The sequence below is a fragment of the Mesoplodon mirus genome (assembly GCF_964341445.2).
Source record: "Mesoplodon mirus genome assembly, chromosome: 1".
Lineage (NCBI taxonomy): Eukaryota > Metazoa > Chordata > Mammalia > Artiodactyla > Ziphiidae > Mesoplodon > Mesoplodon mirus.
The window spans coordinates 31,184,982-31,209,072 of record NC_138976.1 but is presented as its reverse complement, the minus strand read 5'-3'; the positions used below and the strand labels follow the sequence as shown (position 1 = coordinate 31,209,072).

Here is a 24,091-nt window from a genome sequence, read left to right as displayed (position 1 = left end):
TGCACAGCAAAGGAAACCATAAACAAGATGAAATGACAACCCTCATAATGGGAGAAAATATTTGCAAACAAAGCAACTGAGAAAGGATTAATCTCCAAAATATACAAGCAGCTCATGCAGCTCAATATCAAAAAAACAAACAACCCAATCCAAAAATGGGCAGAAGACCTAAACAGACATTTCTCCAAACAAGATATACCGATTGCCAACAAACATATGAAAGGATGCTCAACATCACTAATCATTAGAGAAATGCAAATCAAAAACCCAGCAAGGCATCACCTCACACTGGTCAGAATGGCCATTATCAAAAACTTTATAAGCAGTAAATGCTGGAGTGGGTGTCAAGAAAAGGGAACCCTCCTGCACTGTTGGTGGGAATGTCAATTGATACAGCCACTATGGAGAACAGTATGGAGGTTCCTTAAAAAACTAAAAATAGAACTACCATAGGACCCAGCAGTCCCACTACTGGGCATATACCCTGTGAAAACCATAATGCAAAAAGAGTCATGTACCACAAGGTTCATTGCAGCTCTATTTACAATAGCCAGGACATGGAAGCAACCTAAGTGTCCATCAACAGGTGAATGGATAAAGAAGATATGGCACATATAAACAATGGAATATTACTCAGCCATAAAAAGGAATGAAACTGAGTTATCTGTAGTGAGGTGGATGGACCTAGAGACTGTCATACAGAGTGAAGTAAGTCAGAAAGAGAAAAGCAAATACCGTACGCTAACACATACATATGGAATCTAAAAAAAAAAAAAAAAAAGAAAATGGTCAGAAGAACCTAGAGGCAAGACAGGAGTAAAGATGCAGACCTAGTAGAGAATGGACTTGAGGATACGGAGCAGGGGAGGGTAAGCTGGGACAAGGCGAGAGAGTGGCATGGACATATATACATTACCAAACATAAAATAGATTGCTAGTGGGAAGCAGCCACATAGCACACGGAGATCAGCTCGGTGCTTTGTGACCACCTATAGGGGTGGGATAGGGATGGTGGGAGGGAGGGAGATGCAAGAGGGAAGAGATATGGGGACATATGTATATGTATAACTGATTCAGTTTGTTATAAAGCAGAAACTGACACACTATTGTAAAGCAATTATACTCTAATAAAGATGTTTTTTTAAAAAATCAAAGTAAACATTCAGTTCCTCATTTGCACTTGCCACATTTCAAGTGCTCAAGATCACATGTGGCTCATGGCTACTGTCTTGGACAGTGCAGGTAGAGTCATTTCTAGTATCAGAGAATGCCCTGTTTGACAGCACTGTTGTAGATATTCTCTGGTCTTCCAGTAGGATATAGGGGAAACCTGGCTCCTAGCAAATTGTGACCGCATGACATGAGGAGAGGACAGCTTCTTAAAAGCTAAGCCTTTCGCTTTGTGAGCTCACCCTTCGGTTTTTCTAAGCAGGATCTGGCTGGATTAAACAGTTGCACAGTTTAGGCTCCAAAACAAACTCATACACACTCCAACTATGCGACGATCGTTCTTCTAAGACACCTGAAAGACATTTGGTGGTAATACATTTTCAGAAAATTAGTCAACCAGTCACCTTTCCTGCAGTATTCTCTAGAAAATATTCTCCAAAGTATTGAGACTAACTAGAAAAAAAAAAGAATTTAAATTAAAAAAACTGGTGATAAATATGAAATTAATTAAAGTTAGAGACCTAAGAACAAAGACACCAGCTGCTAAAGGGCTTTTGCTTATATTCTTGGGGAAAAGTCAACTATAAAGGACACAAAAGAATGAGAAAATAAATTTTAAAGAGGGTTATTAAATTTGCAGAGTAAATCAATAAAGAATTGGAGGAGAAAAAGAGAAAAAAAAAGCTAAAAATCTGTCTTCCAAAAACTGAGACAAGATTATTCCTTTTAATTTTATTATGAAGAGTGTTACATATTATGAACGTTTATAAAATGTTTAAGGACACTCTAGTAAAATCATAGTCAAACAATGGTGCAAAGATCACATTCAAAAAGAAACCATAAGAGAGACAACTACAGTATTTGGTGTTTTCACTATTTAAAATTGTAGCCATCCTAACAGCTGTGCAGTGATATCTCATTGTGGTTGTAATTTGCATTTCCCTGATGGTTAACAATGTTGAACATTTTTTAAAGTTTATTAGTTATCAGTACTGTAGTCCTCTATCTTTACTTCTCTATCATTGACAACTTTAACTCCTTCCAGAAAATGTTTTTACACTTACCACCTTTACTTAGAAGTTTATATATAGTTTTGGTATTTGTTACAGGGGGACTAGTAAGGGAAACTTTATTAAAGAGGAACTGGGAAGATACCAATTTAGATTAGAAATAAAAGGAGTAGTGAATTCCCTGGCGGTCCAGTGGTTAGACTCTGTGCTTTCACTGCTGGGGCTCAGGTTCAGTCCCTGGTTGGGGAACTAAGATCCCACAAGCCGCATGGCGCGGCCAAAAAAAAAAAAAAAAAAAAAGGAAAAAGAAAAATAAGAGGAGTAGTAATTTTTAGTAAAGGTGGACATTTTCACAAAATTTCTAGAAAATGATATATTAAGGAAGAGGAATATGCTGAAATTCAGCAGATTTTGTATTTTTGTGTCCAAGGAAAAAAAATAAGATCCCAAAACACAAAGTATGATGTGGCAGAGCTGACACCAGCTGAACACCTGTAAGCTCATACCAGTGACAACACAGAAAATGGTTTCTAATTATTAGCTGAGCAAGGTCTGGTTTATTAATATTTACTTCAGGAAGATCACATGATGTGTTCATGGGAGAAATTATGACAAAGAAAAATTGTAACTTCTTCCCCTTCCCCGTTTTATTGATATAACTGACATATAACATTGTATACGTTTAAGGTGTACAACAATGATTTGATATATGTACATATTGTGAAATGATTACCACCATAAGTCAACATCCATTACCTCAGTTAGAAATTTTTGTTTTCTTGTGATGAGAACTTTTAAGATCTACTCTCTTAGCAGCTTTCAAATATACAATATAGTATTGCTAACTACAGTTATCATGCTGTACGTTACATCCCCAGAACTTACTTATATCTGGAAGTTTGTATCTTTTGACCACCTTCAACTAATGACCCCAGCCCCTACCCCCTGCTTCTGGCAACCACCAATCTGTTCTCTGAGTTTGTTTGTTTATTAGATTCTACATATGCAATCATACAACATGTCTTTTTCTGTCTTTTTTTCCTTAACATAATGCCCTCAAGGTCCACCTATGTTGTCACAAATGGCAGGACTTCCTCTTTCTTGTGGCTGAATAATATTCCATTCTATACATATACACCACATCTTCTTATCCATTCATCTGTTGATAGATACTTAGGTTATTTCCATACCTTGGCTATTGTAAATAAAGTTGCAGTGAACAGGGGGTGCAGATATTCCTTCAGGATAGTAATGTCATTTCCTTCGAATATATACCCAGAAGTGGAATTGCTGGATTGTATCGTTCTATTTTTAATTTTTTGAGGAAACTCCAAACTGTTTTCCAGAGTGGCTGTACCAGTTTACAGTCCCAACAACAGTATACAAGGTTTTCCTTTCTCCACATCCTCACATGCCCTTGTTAGCTCTTGTCTTCTTTGATAATAGCCATTCTAACAGGTGTAAGGTGACATCTATCTCACTGTGGTTTTGATCTCCATTTTCCTGATGATTAGTGATGTTGAGCAATTTTTCATGTATCTGTTAGCCATTAGAATTTCTTCTTTAGAAAAATGTTTCAGTTCCTTTGTCCACTTTAAAAATTGGATTTTGTTGCTATTGAGTTGTATGAGTTCCTTATATATTTTGGACATTAACTCCTTACTATACATATGATTTGCAAATATTTATTTCCAACTCATAGGTTGCCTTTCATTTTGTTGTTTTCTGCTCAGAAGCTTTTTGATGTAGTCCCACTTGTTTATTTTTGTTTTTGTTGACTATGTTTTTGGTGTCGTGTCACTGACAAGACCAATGTCAAGGAAATTTTTCCCTATGTGTTCTTCTAGGAGTTCATGGTTTCAGGTCTCATATCTAGGTTTTCAATCCATGTTGAGTTAATTTTGACTGGTGTTGATATAGGGATATAGTTTCATTCTTTTGCATGTGATTATCCAAATTTTCCCAGCCCCACTTATTGAAGAGACTATATTTTCTCTATTGAGTATTCTTGGCTCCCCTGTCAAATATTAGTTGATTGTATATTCATGGGTTTATTTCTGGGCTCTCAATTCTATTCCATTGGTCTATGTGTCTTTTTAAATGCCAGTACCATACTGTTTTGATTACTACAGCATTGTATGTGGTAATAATATAGCGTGAAATCAGGAAGTGTGATGCTTCCAGCTTTTTTCTTCTTTCTAAGGATTGCTTTTGGCTATTTGGCTAACGATGCTGAACATCTTTTTAATGTGCTTATTTGTCATCTGTATAGCCTCTCCAGTGAAATGTCTGTTCATATCTCTTGCTCATTTTCTAATCGGATTTTTAAAAAACTGTTGAGTGTTTTCTTTAATACATTCTAGATACTAGTCTTCTTTCAGATATGTAGTTTGCAAATATTTCCTACTAGTCTGTAGCTTGACTTTTCATCCTCTTCTTGTAAGCTTTTGCAAAGCAGCAGTTTTCAATTTTGATGAAGTACAATTTATCAATTTCTCCTTTTATTGATTGTGCTTTTGGTGTGAAGTCTAAGAAAGAACTCTTTGTCTAGCCCTAGATCATGAAAATTTTCTCCTTTTTTTCCCCTTAGAGTTTCATAGTTTTATATTTTACATTTAAGTACATGATACATTTTGAGTTCATTTTTATATAAAGTATGAGGGTTTTTTTTTGTTTGTTTTTGTTTTTTGCCTATGGCTGTCCAATTGCTCTTGTACCAATTGTTCAAAAGACTATCCTTCCTCCATTGAATTGCTTTTTCACTTTTGTCAAAAATCACTTGAGCATATTTGTATGCCAATTTCTAAGTTCTTTTTTTCTGTTCCATTGATCTATGTGTCTATGCCTCTACCAATACCATTCTGCCTTGATTACTGCATTAGTTTGGTAGGGCTGCCTAACAAAGTATGACAGACCAGATGGCTTAAAACAAGTTTCTTTTCTCACAGTTCTGGAGGTTAGAAGTCCAAGATCAAGGTGTTGGCAGGATGGGTTTCCTCTGAGGGCCTCTTTCCTTGGCTTGTAGATGGCCATCTTCTCCCTAAATCTTCACCTGATTGTCCCTCTGTGCTTGTCTGTATCTTAATCTCTTCTTATAAGGATACCAATCATATTGGATTAGGGTCCACCCATACAACCTATCTCACCTTAATTTAGAAGTACTGTACTGGTGGCAAGATTACTATTTTACTAGATTGCTTATGAATGTTAGTGGCTATTATTTCTACTGCAAGCTTCAAAAATAAACACAAAATATCTCAAGTGATTAGAAATATTTTATTCATCATCCCAAACTGGATTATATATTACAAATTCTGATCAAAATAATAATATTAAAGGCATTTTCAGTAGTACCACAAACTATCTGTACCTGAAGATAAAGTCAAATAGTAAACTGCTAAGCATACACTGAAATTTACTCATGTTTAAAATATCACTTTGTTTAGAAAATTCACAAACACGTTTTTCTGGTTATGATGTGGGATACATAAATAGCTACATATGATTTTCATTTAACAAACACATGAACGATTCCCCATGCTCTGAATGAGTCATCATAAGTCTGCATACTCTTGTAATTTTCTTAATGGTACATGAGACAGTAGTTTATTGTTTTATAGAACAAAATACAGCACTTATAATTCTCCTCATACTGCCTTTCAACCCCACTGTGAGAGCTGTGCATAAGAACACAGCAGCTTGGGTGGCTCATGGGTTCCGACATAACCTCTGCATTGGTTGGGTTGGAGGATGGCAAGGAAGGCATTCTAAGATATAAGTTCTGAGAATATAGAAACAGATTTCTCATAGAAAATGTATACTTGTCTACTTTAGCACAGGTACTGTACAAAAAGCCTCACTATTGAATTGGTCTGTTTGACTTATAAACTATAATTAGGATTTCAGTCTGATGTGGAGCAGCTTAAAATAGTATCACATACCCTGTTGATTCTTGCCTAGTTGAGATAGAAACACAAATTTGGGGGAAGAAGGTAGAAAAGAGTATTTTCAATTCCCCTTTATTAATACTGACATAAGCATTCATCAGCACAGATAATTAAGTGAAACTAAGTATTGCAAATTCTTTCCCTCTCCAAATCATGGCTTATATCTGATTTTGGTTGGCAGAGATTTACTAACAAGAAGGTGAGGGTTCATCTCCATGAAAAGCTAGAATACTGAAACAGAAGTCCAGGGCAGACCAGGCACCAAATCTAGGGAGGTACGGAGAGTGACCTGCTTGGGAGCCGGGAACTAGGTAGCATATGGGGATAGCAAAAACAACAGCTTCACCAATAAAATGAAAATATATGTTCTATTTAGAGAAGGAGGCAACTTGGTCATGTCTCTGAATTCATCAAACATACAATTTGTCCTTTAATGCCTTGTTATAATGAAATGATTTTTTTTCCCTAAGCAAATTCAGTCATGCAACCTTCTGAGTAAGGTTTCTGTCCTACCACAGTTTCTTTAATCCCATTTGAAGAATAATTAGAAAAAGGATTTGGAAACAAGAAATGGAACATTTCTTGAGTATTACCTAATTCTAGGCCTGATACTAAGCACTTTATATTTCATTTAATCCTAACTAAACCCCCTTAGAAGTATTCTTCATTTTGCCAATTCACTCATGTGGAAATTGAGGCTAAGAGGTCCCCACCATAAATCCCACACAATGAAGCTGGGATTCAAACTCAGGCCTAATTCAAAACTTTGTGCCCTTTTATGCTAACATGGCACTTTCCCTAAGTGAAATGTTAGAGGTGACTTAGCCCGGGTCTTAGTGACAGAAGAAGAGGAGGAGGAAAGAGAAGTAGCTGCTGGGGCATTTCTTCAGAGAAATCCTTTTGAATGGTCAAGAACTAGAGTTTTTCCCATGCTTTAAAGTTATTGCAAATGATGGCAATGTTTTAGAAGGTGGGAATGTGGCACTTTCTCTGACCGTGTTTTGAGGGGAAGTTTCCCCTGGGGATTTATAATACTAAGAATGAGGGAACTGTTCATTTTTCAGAAGGTGAAACTAGGGGGAGACTTAGACACATTTGCAGCCTTAGGCTTGTGACATTGGGTGAGGATTTATTGGAGTGTGGGAATTCATTCCAAGTGTGTTTCCCAGATGCAGCTCTGGTCCCCAATCTACCCCTGCTTTCCTGTGTAACACCTTGCTGTCCTATGTGCCATTTGAAGCTTTGTAGCCTGTAAGGCTAGAAACAATAGCTTAGGGTCACAAAAAAAAAAAAAGAGAGAGAGAAATGAGCATAATCTATTCTCAATTTCTTGGATCCTCCATAAGAGAGTATCAGTAAAGAGAAAGAGGAGGGAATCTTCAGAAATGGGCACTTAGTAGATTGGTGCTAATGGTTTCCTGGGGAAGTAGAGAGGTAAGCAGAAATGGGACACATCCTGAGCCTAAGGGAATCAAGTACTCCTGGATATTAAAAATATAATGACCAAAGGCTGATGCCTCCAAATATGAACTATATCACCTTTTGGAGATAAGGCATGTTTTAGATAAAGGTATGAAGACAGTGTAAGCATTTTGGACAAAACACTCTTCCTTTGTCACCTCAGACTCTAAATTTGAACAGAAAGATATTAAGTGGGTGGTGGCAAAAACATCCTGAAAGCTTCTCTGTCAAGCATGTCAAGCAGGGCTAAAGATGTTGTGCTGTGATCAATGAAACAGGCATGTGCTGGGAGTCATGGCACCCTTAGAGCCTCAACTCTCTCTTGCTCAAATCACTCCTTTCTGTGCTTATTTATTTAGCTATACAATAAAAGGGTTAGAATGAGTGTTGCAGTGAGGGCCCCTCTGGCTCTTAAGACTCAAGAGCAAGATGATTTTCACTTGAGTGTTAACTTGTTTGGGGGGAATGGTGGCACACATTCTGCCATCTAGTGTCATATTTCAGGGTTTGCCCCACTGCCCAGCTTCTCAGGGATGCTCAATTTGGAGAACTGAGATTTTATTCCAGGATCCAGATGTCAGCAGCTGCAGCAGAGGAGAGAAGGACAAGTGCTCCCTGCTTAGAGAAGGACTGAGTGGTCACCTGGTTGTCAAGTAAGAGGTTGTCAATCTTGACTCTCAGGACCTCTCTTGGGACATCCATGGGTGCTAAACAAGTTAATATGAGGTTTTCTCCTGGTAAGCCAGGCAAACTGAACCTGGAAGTGGACAGATTAGGAGAATTATTATTGGAATACTCAGGTGAGGAAAGAAAAGTGATCTGATAAGGTGTTGATGGTAGATCCAAGGTCTCTGGACACTCAGCAGAGTGCAACAGTTAAGAAGTATAGGATGAAGTGGAGCTGAATCTGTAACAGAGCGAGCCTGGCTTTCAGAGTTTGGGGAAGGGTTTTCATTCTCCCAAGTTAGGGTAGGACCCAAGATCTGAACTCTGTGAAACCAGAAGGCAGTCAAAAAAGGTATTCTAGCAGCCAGTGGTCTATAGAGGGACGTATATGGAACCTCTGTCCATGCGGCCAAGATATCTTAGATATTTGAATGCTTCAAGACCTTGGACTCCAGGGATAGATAAAAAGAAATAACCTAAACAGGGGGTGGGTAAGACACCCCGTGGCAAACAGTGGGAGTCCCAATTTGAAATGGGCAGAAATGTGTAGTGTATGCACTTTTAGACGCTAAGTACGAGCAAATGGTCCTCAATAAACAGGGTGGATTTTGCCCGGGAACACTATTATTACCTGTTACATTTTTTCAACCATAAAAAAAAAATTAGGTTCGGGCTTCCCTGGTGGCACAGTGGTTGAGAGTCCGCCTGCCGATGCAGGGGACACGGGTTCGTGCCCCAGTCCAGGAAGATCCCACATGTCGCGGAGCGGCTGGGCCCGTGAGCCATGGCCACTGAGCCTACGCGTCCGGAGCCTGTGCTCCGCAATGGGAGAGGCCACAACAGTGAGAGGCCCGCGTACCGCAAAAAAAAAAAAAAGAAAAAATTTAGGTTCAACTATTTAGAATTTGGGTATGATTTCCATGGGCTGATTTTCTAGCAAAAAGAAAGCTGATTACAATGGCCTGTCATTTGGGGACAAGTTTACTGGTAATCTATAAAGGTTACCTGAAAATTAATATTTTAGGGTTAACATTAAAATTGGAGTACAAGGATTATAAATTCAGAAAATATTAAATGACCATGAATTGCTCATATTTTACCTATTGATTGAGAATGAAATAAGGAAAACATGTTTTATGAAATCACCACCCTTTCAATATCATGTCTGGTAGCATGGTCTCACTTGAATGATTTGTGAAACAAGTATTATCAGGTCAGTGAAAATATTCTCACAATGGCTGGAAATTTAAGCATCACACAAGCATAAGCTTTCTTTTCACTTCAAATATGAAAGTAGAAGGTGTATGGAAATTTATGTATCTTTGACAAGACTAGAAATAAGCTGTCATTCTCTTATATAATGCCCTGTGCTCTAAATCAATTCCACATCAGGTTGCTTGTAACAGGAATCTGCTAGCATCTTTTCTTCATGTCACCTAAAGTCTGATCACTTGAATATTAACTCAGCCTCCACACCTTAAAAGTAGCCCTAACATACAAGCTTACATGAGTTATTCTTTTTTACTAGTATATCCTTCCTTAGCTGCACCTGGTAAGCCCATCTTCCAAAATGTTAATTATTTAACATTTTGAAAGCACTTACAGAACATATCATACTCTATATAAGCTCTTCAAAGGGTGAGGGTGTTTCCCTCAAAGGAAAATTGGGGTGCTTACCAAAGGTAGGGGGAAAAGAGGCAGGCATCTGTCTCACTCATCTCTGCTTCTCCACTGTAACCTAGCATTGTACCTGGTACATGGAGACTCTTTAATAAATGTAAAATGAGAGAATTAAATCAGTTGGCTCAGGAGTTAGGACTCTCTCTGTATCTTCAAACTTGTCATTTTTTATGGCTCCTACTTATGTTTGACAAATAGACACATATCTTTTTAAACAGTCATCTCCCTTTTGTGCAGGAGGGGAATTCTACCATTTCAACCTACTGTGTCAGTACAACTGGATAACCTCATCCCACTCAGAAACGGGCCAGACTCCATTGGGCTGCACATTGTGGGGAGAGCGCTTCCAGTCCCATGTCCTCACAGGAACCTTCCAGGTCTTACCATAGTTGGCTTCGATGTACTCGATGGTTTCACAGGGCACCCGAATCTTCATGTCTACAAACTCGGTCCAGCACAGTGTAAACTTGGGAAACAGGTATCTGTGGCAAAACAGGCAATGTGGAGAGGTGTTAGGCTCCAAGAGCAGAAGTTTTAGCCAAAGAACCCACAACTAGTGTACTCTTGGCTAAAGGACAGTCCTCTTCCACTAAATAGTTTTGGGGATAGACACAGGGGACCTTTTGCTGTTTCTGACTGTCCAGTATCTCTTTCTTCTTCTAATGGCAATAGCACCCCAATTTATCTCCCCTATTCCCAGTCCATATGGTTCAGGAAGGGCTGACCCAACCCCTAGGCCCCAGAGATGGGTAAAAAAGACTCAGGCCTAACCAGAAAATTATAGTGATTGGGTCAGGGATGGAAATTTATACAAATTAGGCAAATGAAAATCAGCCTTAGAATTTCTTTTGGAACTATCAGGGGAAGAAGTGTTCTTTTGCTGAGGTTTCTAAGCTGTAGGATGGAAACTGAGCACTGCTAGTGGCCACCTTTGCTGTTAGCAGGGACAGCCGGTCTGAGAATGAAGTCAAAGCAAAAAGTTGCCAAAAGATGGAGGAAAATGATAGAGGTCAGAAAACCCTGGGGAAGTGCTTGGATTTGGTTGCGGCCATTCCTTAAATACTGATAAATATATAAATATTCTTTTTGACTACACTTCTAATACTTGGAATTCGTAATACATGGAGGGAGGCACGTATAGCAGTGAGAGAGGAAACAAAACCCTCCTAGTTAGCCAGAGAACCTGAATCAATCCTGGCAGTATATGACATTCTCCAGCAATAGCATTATAAATGCTTGTGTGTTTGTGAGAGGATATGTTAATTCCTGTCTCCTGGGTTTCACTGTGGTCCCAGATGGCTTTTGATGACCTTAGATAGCTGAAGGAGAAATTCCCAGGATCAGTCAGGATATTTCTCAAACTCTTTTCCTAACTCGCACAGTAGTAAGAATTTCATACCACAATACGTGAACATGGTAAGACCCACTATATGCTGGCTTTTTGAGCAAAGCTTCACACCCCACCCCCTCCTCAGATGCAGGAATAGAGATCTAATGCTTGGATGTACTGTACTTCAACAATACTTCTCTTAAAGGAAACAGTTATACAAACCACCTTCTTCCTGCTCTGCCTTTTATTTGATCACCTCCCCTTTTTAATTTCTGTTCTCAGCCTCAAACTTACTTCTTTCTTGCTTATTTTTAATAGGTTACACATCATTAAATCTCCATCAAATCCAAACTGCTACTAAAAGAACCTAACTAAAGAAAACCAAAATAAGCATCACGTGTGTAAGGTGAATCTTCTTTTCCTTCACAGCACGGATTTTCCAGGGAAACAGAGCAAGCGCAACTCCAAGATGCTCTCCCAGGCTTCTCCCTTGCTTCCATACCTCATGTGAACCCACCTTTTTTTTTTTTTTTTGGCCTTTCTTTCTTTTTTCATCTCAAATGTAAAAGAATATCTCTAAGCTAGCCCACTAGTTATAATGAATTTAACTCAACTTATAGCAGAATTATTTCAATTAGTAAGTTTCAGAAATTATACTAAAAAAAAAACATGTTTCTTAAAGGTACTTTGGATCAGTAAATGAAATTCTATATATTACAAAAGAAAGTTAAAACTAGCAGGTTCATTAGATTTAAGTTTATATTTTAGTGTTATAATCTGTGTTGTTGCTTTCTGAGAAATGTTTCTTCTCTTCACAACATGGCAAGAACCTTCAGTAATGAGATTTAAAGTGGCAATAGCAGAGATTAAAGAAATTTAAAATATCAGAGGATTAAAGAAAAAAGGAACAGAGAAAAACCAGATGTCAAAGTGTAATCAGATTATAGAAATGGGATCTAACTGGGATGTTCTCCAGGGAAAGGTCAGTTCTCAGATATTTTGCTTTTGAATATTATTTTACCACCAGATGAACATAAAGCCACAGATGAAAATGAGAGGCTGAACATTTCTAAAGAAAGCAACAAGTCCCTTCTACACAAACCAATAGGTGCTGGCAGTTAATAGACAATACCAGCTGGCTTCTGTGAAAAGAAGGCCACAGCAAATCTCAAAGCTGAGGAAGAAATAGGATACAGCACAGCTCCACCATCTGCTGGTCCCAATTTTACTCCGCACACTCATATTCATGGACTTGCTTATTTTGTCATGAGACATAACCATCCATCATCAGCCTCCACCCTCCCCGATCAAGATGCCGGTCAGCAGAATGTCCACCTGTCCCATCCTATCAAGTTGACACACTGAGGCTGAAATGAGGCAGAAATCATGGTCTATCTAGTAACAGGCCAAGAAACTTCCCTCTTAAATATAATCCTCTACAGTCTCATCAAAGAGATGAAAGATAGAAAAACCGTAAGTCCAGGATGATACAATGGATGAGAATACTACAAATTTTATAAAAGCTTTTATAAAATGAAATGTTCAAAGTTTTCATTGAACAATGAAAGATTTATGAACAAAAACAAAACATTTAAAATATATAAGCAATCTTAAAATTACTCAAAGACAATTTAACTCAAATGTTAATTTTTGTTCCTAAATAAAAACATCCCCAAACTATCTTTGTGGTTTTATTTTCACCAAATAATTTTCAAGCCTTTCAGCAAAAAGAAAATTCCAGCTTCTTAGGAGAAGAGGGAAGATAAACAATAAAATGTGAAAACTGATTGTAAAATGGGACTGTGGAGAGGAAAAGGGGGGGTGAGTGACTCAGAGAAGCACATGCCTTGTACCCCCGTCCAGGTTACCAGTAAATAATGACTAAGACTATAATTAGAGTCAATGTTACCTTAGCTTTTAAAGCCCACATTAAGTTCTCCTAAGCAGTTTGTACTTTAAAGCTCTGAGATAGGATCCAAAATGTGAACAGATTTAAATTCAGACTAAACAACCCCAAATCAGAATATAAATTTAAGGGATCTTATCACACACACACAAAATCCTTCCATTCATTTTCTAGTTCATACCACTTCTACTTCTTTTTATTTTTGCAAAAAGCAGTAGTTAGAATTAAGAGTTAGTTGGAGAAGACCATTTTTTCCCTCACAGACATCCTTAAAATCTGTAAAACTACTTATTGGTGGTTGGATAAAGTAATTTCATCAGTTTAACTGTACCACCTAAAAACATAATTGCTAAATGAAAAACGCTGTTTTTACTGTTAATTAGTTAGCTAGACTAAGTGAGAGAGAGACATCATCAATGGCAACTGAATCTGACCTTTTTAAACATAAGTTTGCATTAAACTCTAGAGTCGGAACAGCAGAGCTTTTTTAAACAAGAATTTCCTGCAAAACAACACAATAGTTTATTCTCATTACCAATTTTGTCTCTTCTTTTAACTCTTAATTTCTTTTTCTTGTGTTATTCCAGTGCCTAAGCCCTCTAGCATACTGCTTAATTAAAGCAGGGACAGCATGCATTCTTATTTTTTTTCTGATTTTAACAGAAAGGCTTCTAAAGTTTTACCATTAAATACGATTGCTCACTCTAGATTTTTGGCATATTCCCTTTATTAGGTTAAAGAAATTTCAGATCCCCTTTACTCCAAGTTTACTAAAAGCCCTTTTGTTGTTAATTATGAAATGTATCAAATGTTTTTAATGTAATCTATTGAAACATCATATACTTTTTTCTCCCTTTAATCTTTTAAGTGTTGAGAATTACACTAATACACACACACTACAAAATACTATTTGTTTGTTTTTCATTCAGGATATTTTCATCTGTGTTCACTAAGAGAGTAATTTCCCTTAAAATTTTTTTTTTGGTACTGTCTGAGTCCAGTTTTGCTATCAGTCATACAATGAATTGCTTAAAGCAGTTTTCTTTTTTTTTCCCCCAAAATAAGCTATATAATATAGGGAATAATCTATCTTGTGAAGGCATGGTAAAACTTTCCTGTAAACCTTCTAGGTCTTTTGGTAGGGAAAAAAAGGGGAAAGGAGGATTTTTGATTAGTAATTCAATTTCTTTAATAAGTTATTTAGAACTTCTTGAGTTAAAATTTTGTCATTTTCATATTTTATCTAATATCGCATTTTAGACTGTTGTCTTAGTTGTCCATAGCATTTTCTTTTGAGTCAGTGCAACACAGCTGTTTTGGATCAATCTTGCTAGATGTCTACTTAGTTTACTACTTTTATAATTTGTTATCTTAAGAACTAGCATTTGGATTTGTTCATCTTTGAGAGTTCTTCTTTCTTTTTTTTCTTTTTTTGGCAGAGACACATATCTTGCAGGATCTAAGTTCCCTCACTCGGGATCGAACCCAGGCCCTCAGCAGCAAAAGCACGGAGTCCTAACCACTGGACTGCCAGGGAATTCCCATGATACTGTTTGTTTTTTATTTCATTAATTTCTTCTCTTGGTTTCCTTCCTTCACTTTCCTTAGACTGACTGTGCTGTTCTTTTCATCTCTTCAGTTGGTAGCTTAATTTTTTCAAACCTATTCTTTCATACTTTATTTTTTCTCCTAGTCTCAGACCTTCCCAAGGGACATGGGATGGAGTGACTAAATGCACTCAGCTTGTGCCCCACTGATGAGCTTCCCTCCGCCCTACTAGAGGATGGGGTGGGGGGTGTGGGTGGGTCTGAATTGGGTTACTAGGCCCCCATACGGGGTACCTCACATCAGCCACTGAAATACTTATTGTTTTTAAGGCTACAAGTTTACCTCTATCCTCTTAACCGCATCCTATTTGAATCCTAAAACTTTTGTAATTTCCACTATGATCTCCTTTTTAATTCATTAGTTATTAAAGAGGGCATTTTAAAGTTTCCACACTTTTTAAAGATATCTTTTAATTGTTGATTTCTAATTCAATTCCATTGTGGTCATACAATGCCATCTACTGAAATAATCATGGGGTTTTTTTCCCTTTAATCTGTTAATGTGGAGAATTACACTCATACACACACACCTCACAAGAATTTTATTAATGCTTTCAAATGTATTGAGATTGCCTTCATGTTGTAGTATATGATCAGCTTTTATAAATGCTCCATTTATAGTGGATAAGAATGTACATGCACCATTTGCTGGATGAATACTTATATATATATATATATATATATAATACTTTTATATATATATATATGTCAAATAGATCAAGCCTGTTGATTTTGTCCATATCTTGCATATTTTTACTAGTTTCTTCTTTGCTTGATCCAGCAGTTTTTAAAATAAAAGTATACCAAAATCTCCCACCAAAATTGTGGACATGTCAAATATTCATCAGAATTTCATCAGTTTTCAATTTATATATTTCAAGACTATATTGTTGGAGTCATAAAGGTCATGAATATTATTTCTTCTTGGTGAACTGTTCCTTTGTAAAATTATGTAGTGGGCCTTTTAATCCTTTAACATTCTCCCCCACTGCAACCCAATAAAATTCTATTTTGTCTGATAGTAAAATTACAGTAGAATTTTCTTTGGCTAATAATATTGGGGTATATTTTTTCCATTCCTGTAATTTTCAACCTTCCCATGTGATTTTGCTTCAGGTGTGCTTCTTCCAAGTATTTTATAGTTAAATGTTGTTTTCTACCTCATTTGATACTGTTTATCTTTTTGTAGGTTAGCTTAATCTGTGAATATTTATTGTAATAAATTATGTATTTGGACATATTTTGAACTCTAGAGCCAGACTGTCTGGCTCAAATCCTGGCTTCACCAATTATCGTCATGTGTGACCTTGGTCAATGTTTTTGTGCCTTAACCTCATTTATAATATTAGGGTACTAGCAGTACCTCAGAGAGATGTTAGCATAGAATGAAAAACATTATAAAGTGCTCAGAATAGTATCTAACACACATAGTAAGTGCTATAACAATGCTGACTAGTTTTATGATTATTTTTACATGTTTTCAGCTTACCATACTTTTTCTTTGCCCTACCTTTCCTACTTTCATTTAGAATGATAAAGGTTTATAAATTATCTTTTGTTCTGCTTGTTTGGAAGTTTTAAATAATATTTCTATCCAGTAGTAATTACTGTTTGTAATATTTACTGTTTATTTTTCAACAAACATATTTCACTACAACATTTTCTAATAAAGACTAAATGTATACAGAATCTCTATCCTCTTCCTAAACATGGGACTTAGTATACTTTATTCCTTGAACACTTAACAAATTGCCTCCTCCTCAACTTATTTTTGACACGTCTTTTTTTTTTGTAAACAGGTAATGGCTAACAAATTTACTGACATATTTTATCCATTTGTGTGTCCACCATTTTTTCACATATATCTTCCTTCTGTGTTCTTTAATACAGTTTTAAGTGTGGATCTGTGAGACATAGATTTTCTTAGTCTTTGTACATATGCAAATGCCTTTATCTTGATCTCCCTCTTGAGTGTTAGTTTTAATTGTATGTAACATTCTTAGTTGACCGTTATTTCTCCTCAGCTTTTGGAAGATGTTACTCCATTATCTTCTGTCCTCTATCGTAGCCAAGGTATATTTGCTATTCCTTTATGAGCAATCTATTTTCTCTGGTAGCCTATAAAATTTTTTTGGTTTTGGTATTACTGTTTCCTTAAGAAGTATCTAGATGTAGATTTATTATTTATCCTGCTTGCCTGTCTTTAATTTGGAAATTCTCTTTATATACTCCTTCTTCATCATTTACTTCATTCTCTTTTAGCTCAGCTATGTCTTTTAGACATATTCATCAGTGATTTGTGTTTGGAGCAAAGGGAATATGGCAAGGTGAGGAATTATTGTGCCACATTAATTATATGTCATCAGCATCAATTTTGCCCATAGTTTTCTAAGCGTTTCTAAGAAATCAACTCTTTGTTTTCGATTTTTTTTTTTTTTTTTTGGCCATGCCATGTGGCTTGCAGGGTCTTAGTTGCCAGACCAGAGATTGAACCTGGGCCCCCTGCAGTGGAAGCGTGGAGTCCTAACCACTGGATCTTCCCTAAAAACCAACTCTTGAAAACCAAAGTTACAGCATGCTGACTAGTATTTTTTTAACTATCTCTTCCACTAAGCCTCTCACAATCCTATCACAGATTATACAGAAGCAAAGGGGTAATAGAGGAATGGCTAACACTCTTCAGAGACTGGACTGGAATATAGTCTCTCTGAGGTCTTTGTAGATCCCATATGCCAATCCTGTCCCAAACTTCTAACATATAATCAATATACATATAGCATATACATGTTTTATAAGATAAAATTCTACCCATTGAACCTTGTTTTCTGCTGACTTCCACTGTAAGTTGAGTGATTCCATCTATCTTATTGAAAAACTCTCCTATGCAATCTCCATAGGACAGAACTAGTGAAGTAGAAGAAATTTATATCACCAATGAGTAGACAAATTAAAGCTTGTATGGATAGTTATCATTTAACACCTGAATGCACACACTTAATGACCATATCAAAGACTATTCATTTAAAGCATGCACAAGACTTTTCTTTAAGGCCAGAGGGAAAAACCTCAAGGCATTTTTATTTCTACTGCATAACTTCCAAAAACTATATCTATAGCTCATCAACAAGTAATTAGACTCCAGCTGTGCTTGCTTTGTCTCAGACAATTTTTATAGGATTCCTTTCTGGATATAATAGATAATGAAAAAAAGGAGATTAAATTACGATTTCAAATTTCATACTAAATACAAAAGGCTTCGTTTATTTTGATCTCAGATTATCTAATTTGTCCAAGCAGATGCAAACGGCTCCAAGTTTATCACTGCAATTAGGTCTGCCTTGATCAAATTCATGGCTTCTGGTCCCAGATATCCTTCTGTTTCTACTTGTGATCTTGGGCTCTTTTCTCTTAGTATCAATTTTCTAAGTCACAGAATTTTTTTCTCTTTCAAACTCTTAAATCAATTTTTCAAGCTGCAATTTACACATAATGAAATGCACCCATTTTAAGTTTTGACAGGTGCATATACCTGGGTAACCACTAAAATCAAGATACAGAACATTTCTACCACCCTGCTTCCCAAAGTTCCCTGTGCTTTTTGGCAGGCATGCAGTCAGTCCACCCTGGCCCCTGGTGATCAATGACCTTTTCACATTCTTGATTGGTTTTGCCTGCTTTACAATTTCAAATAAATGCAGTTACATAGTACCTACTCTTCCTATTTGAATTCTTCCATGTAACATAACTTTTGGAGATTCATCCACGTTATTGCATATATTAGTAGTTGGTTCCTCTCTGTTGCTAAGTAGAATTCCACTGTTTGAACATACCATAATTTGTTTATTTGGTCACCAAAAGATGGGCATTTGGGTTGTTTCCATTTTTTGGCTACCATGAATAAAACTGCTGTGAACATTTGTGTATAAGTCATTTAGTGAAAATTTGCTTTTATTTCTCTCAGAATACTACCATATAGAATCTCTTACGGAATTATATTCAAACAACAAAACATATCGCAGTCTTAAAAAACCAAATTTACTTCATATAAGTGAAAGGCCCGTTATTTATTCATTCTGAGGTAATCTTCTCTTAAAAAAACAAATAAAGCTCACTATATAAAGACCTGCCACTTCTATATATTGTATAAGAATACAATTACCATATAACATGCATTCAATGTTCTTCCCTCCATAGTTTGGAGGTGTTACTAAGGAGACCTAAGACATAATCTAAATGTTGTAAAATATGAAGGTATAAATAAAGTAGGAAATATGACATCATTTTTAGAAAAGCGAATGTTTTAAATGCACTCATTTAAAGAAATTATTCAAATTTGCCTTTTAGCTTCACAGCTGTAAGTACTTAAAAGACAACTGTGTTTTTTGAGAGCTAGAACTATGGAAGCGTAGTATCAATCTATAGAGCTGAGAGAGTCTATCTATGAGTGGGGGATTCAACAACCAACACCAGTCTTTAACTTCTTTTGAAGCAGTGACTGAAAACAACTGGGATGACTTAACTTTATGGCTTTGATTCTCCAAAGGTGCTACATTGGATCAAGTCATCAATCTGGTGTCACCCTTTCATCTTAACGAAACACTGTAAACTGTGCTTAAGAGGACCTGGTTTTAGTTTCAAGTAGGGTTCAGGTCTCACTCAGCCTGACAGATTTATCAGGACTGATTCTACCTATAACTCAGAAAGGACAGAAAAATCAGCAGAAGTACCCAAATACAGCATAAGAGAGGTAAAGGGAAAAGAAAAATCTATGGAAATTCAGAGGAAGGGGAGATTATTTCCATTTAGAGGTACTGAGGAGCAACCTCAAAATGGAGGCAACTCAATGGCAGATGCCCTTGAATGGCAGAACTGGGACATGGGATGACGTCTAATAAATAACCTGGCACTACTAGTGACCTACTTAAAATCGTGGACTGAAATCAAGTTTCGAAAGGCTGGGGTCTAAATACACTGTGGTGTCTAGGATTAGATCCTAGAGCAGAGAAAGGACATCAGATAAACTGGTGAAGTACAGATAATATTTAGATTTTAGTTAACTGTAATGCACCGAGGCTGGTTTCTTGGTTTTGACAAATGTACCACGGTAACAATATGTTAACATTAGGGGAAACTGGGTGACTGTATCCAGAAACTCATCTGTATTATCTTCTGTGAACCTAAAATTATCACAAAACTAGAAATTTATTTTTAAAAAATAGGGGGGAAAAAGGCAGGTAAAATAAAGCAAGCTGACAAAGATGACTGAGGAGACCTGTACAGCTGCAAAGAGGCTTAAGGAGTCAAAGGAAAAACAAGACACTGAGCAGTAAAATCTTATACTCTTACTGTTATCAAAACATTGACCAATTACCCCTCTTTTTCTCAAATAGCACAATCAAACAATAATAATAACTCCAGTTCTGGGAATCTATTCAAAGAAACAACCTCTAATAAAGCTTTCACTTTATATATAAAGATGTTCACAGAATTTTTTAATAATAAATAAATGGGAATAATCTAAATAGAATAATACTTACATAAACCTATTATTAGACCTTTCTCCATATTCCTCCTAAGTCTCCCTAACAAACTTCTCTATTTTTTATGCCACACTTCCTTGTCGCTGCTTCTAGATAGTTGATTTGTATCACAACTATACATAACACCTATTTAAATCACACTCTGCTGACAGAGTACTTTAATATTTGTTTCATGGTCTAGATTATGAGATCCTTGAGAGCAGAAACTAAGTTATATTCACATCAGAATCCTTAGCACATAGCAGTTAGTAAATAAATTTTGCAGAAATGAAATGTTACATTATATAGGAGTCACACTTGGATGAGTCTAGTCTCACAAAGGACAAATCCAAATTTTTTCAAGATCTGTACACTAAGCAGAAGCTGCGTATATCAGAAGGCCTAAGTAAGCCACAGCTAGCCCCAGGGGTAAGCAGATTTCCTATCAGAGGATACAGAGGTAGCTGTAATATTCTGACAATGTCGATAAATAGAAGGGCTACTTTCATGGAGGGAGTATTAACAATATGATAGAGACTGTGGTGACACGAGCATTGTGTATGGGTAAGAATACGAGCTCTGAAGTGATATGGCCCTAGGTCTGAGGCTTAGCTCTGCCTTAATTTCCTCATCCATATCATGAGGTGACAGTAAATCTCCCTTATAAACTTGTGATGAGGGTTAAATGAGATGATGCATATAAATGCCTGGCATAGTGCCAAGCACACAGTAAATATTCAATAAAAGTTAATTTTTATTATTACCATTATTATTGCTTCTTAAACTTCTGGCCTCTACTTACATCAGTTGCTTCAGATGTGAAGGAAAGAAATAACCCAAAGGAATCTGGGCAGCATCTGTAAGAACTGTGAAGTTCTGGAATGACAATTTCACATCTGGAGGCCTAGTTAATATATTCATCACTGTTTATTATTGGCGATTGGAACTTGGAGAAGAAAAATAAATATTAAAAATCCAGACAATATTTAAGAATGGAATTTAGATTTTAGTTGAAAGTATAGGTTTAGAGTAAGAATTGAAGATGGAAGAAATATGGGACCTGGGAAGAAAATGCTTGCCCAAAGAGTAACTAATCCAAGTTACCACTGTGTTGAAGGTCCAGTGTTTTGTACCAGTGCAACACATGAGTAGTAATAGTAACAGAATAATAATACGGTAATGACAGTTGCAGCCATAGCTAATACTTACACAGTACTATGTGGCAGGTACTGTTCTAAATGCATTACTACATATATTAACTCATTTAACCTATTAAATCTTAGACGGAAGCATTTAGGCTTAAGAATCCAACAGGTCTGAAGTTAAATCTTGGCCCTACCATTAATGGCCAGAGAACCTTGGACAAGTTACTTCCCTTCTCTGGGCTTTCATTTCCTCATAACTAACTGGGAGTGAGAACACCTAACCCACAGGGATAATGTGAGGATGATCTGAGATTAAATAATAAATTACCTATCATAGTGCCTGATATGTAGCTGATACCTGGTAGCTATAGTTTTACATTGCTATCAATACTGTAATTATTATTAAATCTTATGACCAAAAACATCATTCTGAAGGCATGCAGAATAAAGTTTTGAAAGGGGAAACTTTTTTCTTCCTTCCTCATTCCTCTCCACCTTTTCAAAAAATGGTAAGCATCCTATATTATTATTAAGCTTTTTCTCAGAATAAACTACACATGAATAAAAAGTAGGATATTATAAAGGTAAAAAGACCCTTAGACTAGCTTTAAAGATTTTTCCCTCTAGGAACAATAGTAGTGAAAATTTTACAGTTCCTTAAAGTAAATAGTAGTGAAAAGAATGAAAATGGCATATGGCTAGGGGAATCTTCCAAAGAAACTACTCCACACAACCATCCCCTTTTCTCTTCTCTGCCTTTTAAGGTTATGGTAACATGATAGAAAATCTGAGACTCACACCATCTGTCCAGGCAGTTCTATCACTGCTCATTTCTCTCGTTAAATAATCAGAACACTTCCCACTTCCCAAACACTGCTACCATAAAGAGCAGTTAAAGCACAATGAAAGAAGACTTTTCTAGCCAGAGATGTAGTGGTTAGAAGTGCATAGTTCTTTTGAGGTCTGACATGGGATCATGTCAGTGAGAAGAAAGAAATCCTTCTAAGAAAGCCTTAGAAGAAAAATTAAGACTAACATGATTATAATACCAGCTTCAGAAATTACTTTTCTTAGAACAAAGGTGACATTCTCATATGAGTTCTCTAAGAATAGGTGTGGCAGCTTAATAGTAAGATAATTATATAGGTTTCTGATCTGTAAATTTTTTATAAGACTAAGAACAGAAATACTACTGCTACAGAGAGTACTAATAATAGCAGCTAATAATTACTTAGCACTCAGGACATGCTTAATTATCTTCAAAACCCTTTTTGTATATTAACTCACTTAGTTCTTAAAACCATTCTATGTAGGAATTTCTATTATTGTTCCCATTTTATATTTGAGGAAACTTAGGTACAGATAATACAGCTGATAAAACGGAGAGCTGGGATTCAAAAGCAAGCAGACTGGCTCCATGCCTTTAATTTCTATGCTACACTATCTCCTAGTTTTAAAAAAAGCCTCTAAATTATGTGTTAAATTTGGCATCTTTATCATATTTGAATAAACAAACTATAGCTAAATGTCAAAAACACTTAGCTCCCTATTCATCTAGCCATAGTGAGAGTGTCAATTACAAATTCATTAACTTACTAATTTCTGTCTTATAATCTGAGCTTACTCAGCATGAAGGTGTTTGTTGTCATAAAGCAAAATAATTTTTTATAATAAATGAGTTTCGGGAATATGCTCCAGGATCAGGGTCAATTGGGATACTTTATTACTTTGAGGAAAAGGTTTGGATTACTCTCAAACCTTCAGAACAAGTTTAACCTTACACGGAGACTCCCTGCCTTCACATAGATTCAGTGATCCCAGTAGGGTATGTCTAAGTACTCAGGAGAAACCAGCCCAAGTTTGGAATTCTTCTTCTATGCTATGTAGAACATTCCCCAATGCTCCCAACGGCTCAAATTTATTCAATGATAGGAGCCCCAATCTCAGCTAGTTGGTGAGGGAAATTTATGCTACTGGTCATATAACAACCACAAGAATGACAACAATGATAGCAATCACATTAGCAATCATAATATTAATAATATTAAATAATAATAACAATGGTAACCACCACTTACTGATAATAAGTGCTAAGCATTCCGCTAAGTGCCTCATACTGTCAGGTGTATTACAGAGGCAGTAGGGGGCAGTGATTAAAAGTATGAACTCTAGAGACAGGCTGCTGTCTGACTTATTCACTGTGATGTTGAACAAATGACTTAAATTCTCAGTGCCTCATAGACTATCTGTGGTTGTTATGAGGATTAGATGTGTTAATACATGAAAAATGTTCATAGTAGTGCCTGATACACAGTAGTACTACTCAAATTTAATGGATGAGGCGATCAATGTTCAGAAAAGCTAAAGGCCACAATTAGGGTGAAGCTGAGGCTTCCCGGGTCTGCCTGATTCCAGAGCCCTTGCTCTCTGGGTTCTCTTTCGCTTTCGTTCTCTCTCTCTCAGAACTCTGAACAGGCCAACTGCATCATAAAGGGCACTCAGTTACTCTAACTTCATTTTTGTCTTTCGTCATCAAGGAGTTTGACTATGGCAGTATTAAAAAAAAAATGTTCAAAATGCCAATCTAACATATTGCAGCCCATCAATTAATTCAGAATTGAGACACTCTCCCCCTGCAATTTTCTATCTG

At 36.5% G+C, this 24,091-nt stretch overlaps 1 protein-coding gene across 8 annotated transcripts in view; it reads right to left on the bottom strand.

The window, feature by feature from the left end:
* The window catches only part of FKTN (fukutin), an 89,443-nt gene that overhangs the window by 10,221 nt on the left and 55,131 nt on the right, over positions 1-24,091 (bottom strand). For 3 of the 8 annotated variants that reach the window (XM_082643872.1, XM_082643871.1, XM_082643865.1), the window contains one exon: positions 5,474-10,416. In XM_082643872.1, the coding sequence (XP_082499998.1) occupies positions 10,203-10,416 (214 nt within the window). In that variant the 3' untranslated portion in view covers positions 5,474-10,202. Of the gene's footprint in view, positions 1-1,412; positions 1,523-5,473; positions 10,417-24,091 lie in introns of those variants that run through there. The other 5 variants (XM_082643868.1, XM_082643866.1, XM_082643867.1 and 2 more) reach the window with 5 other exon arrangements.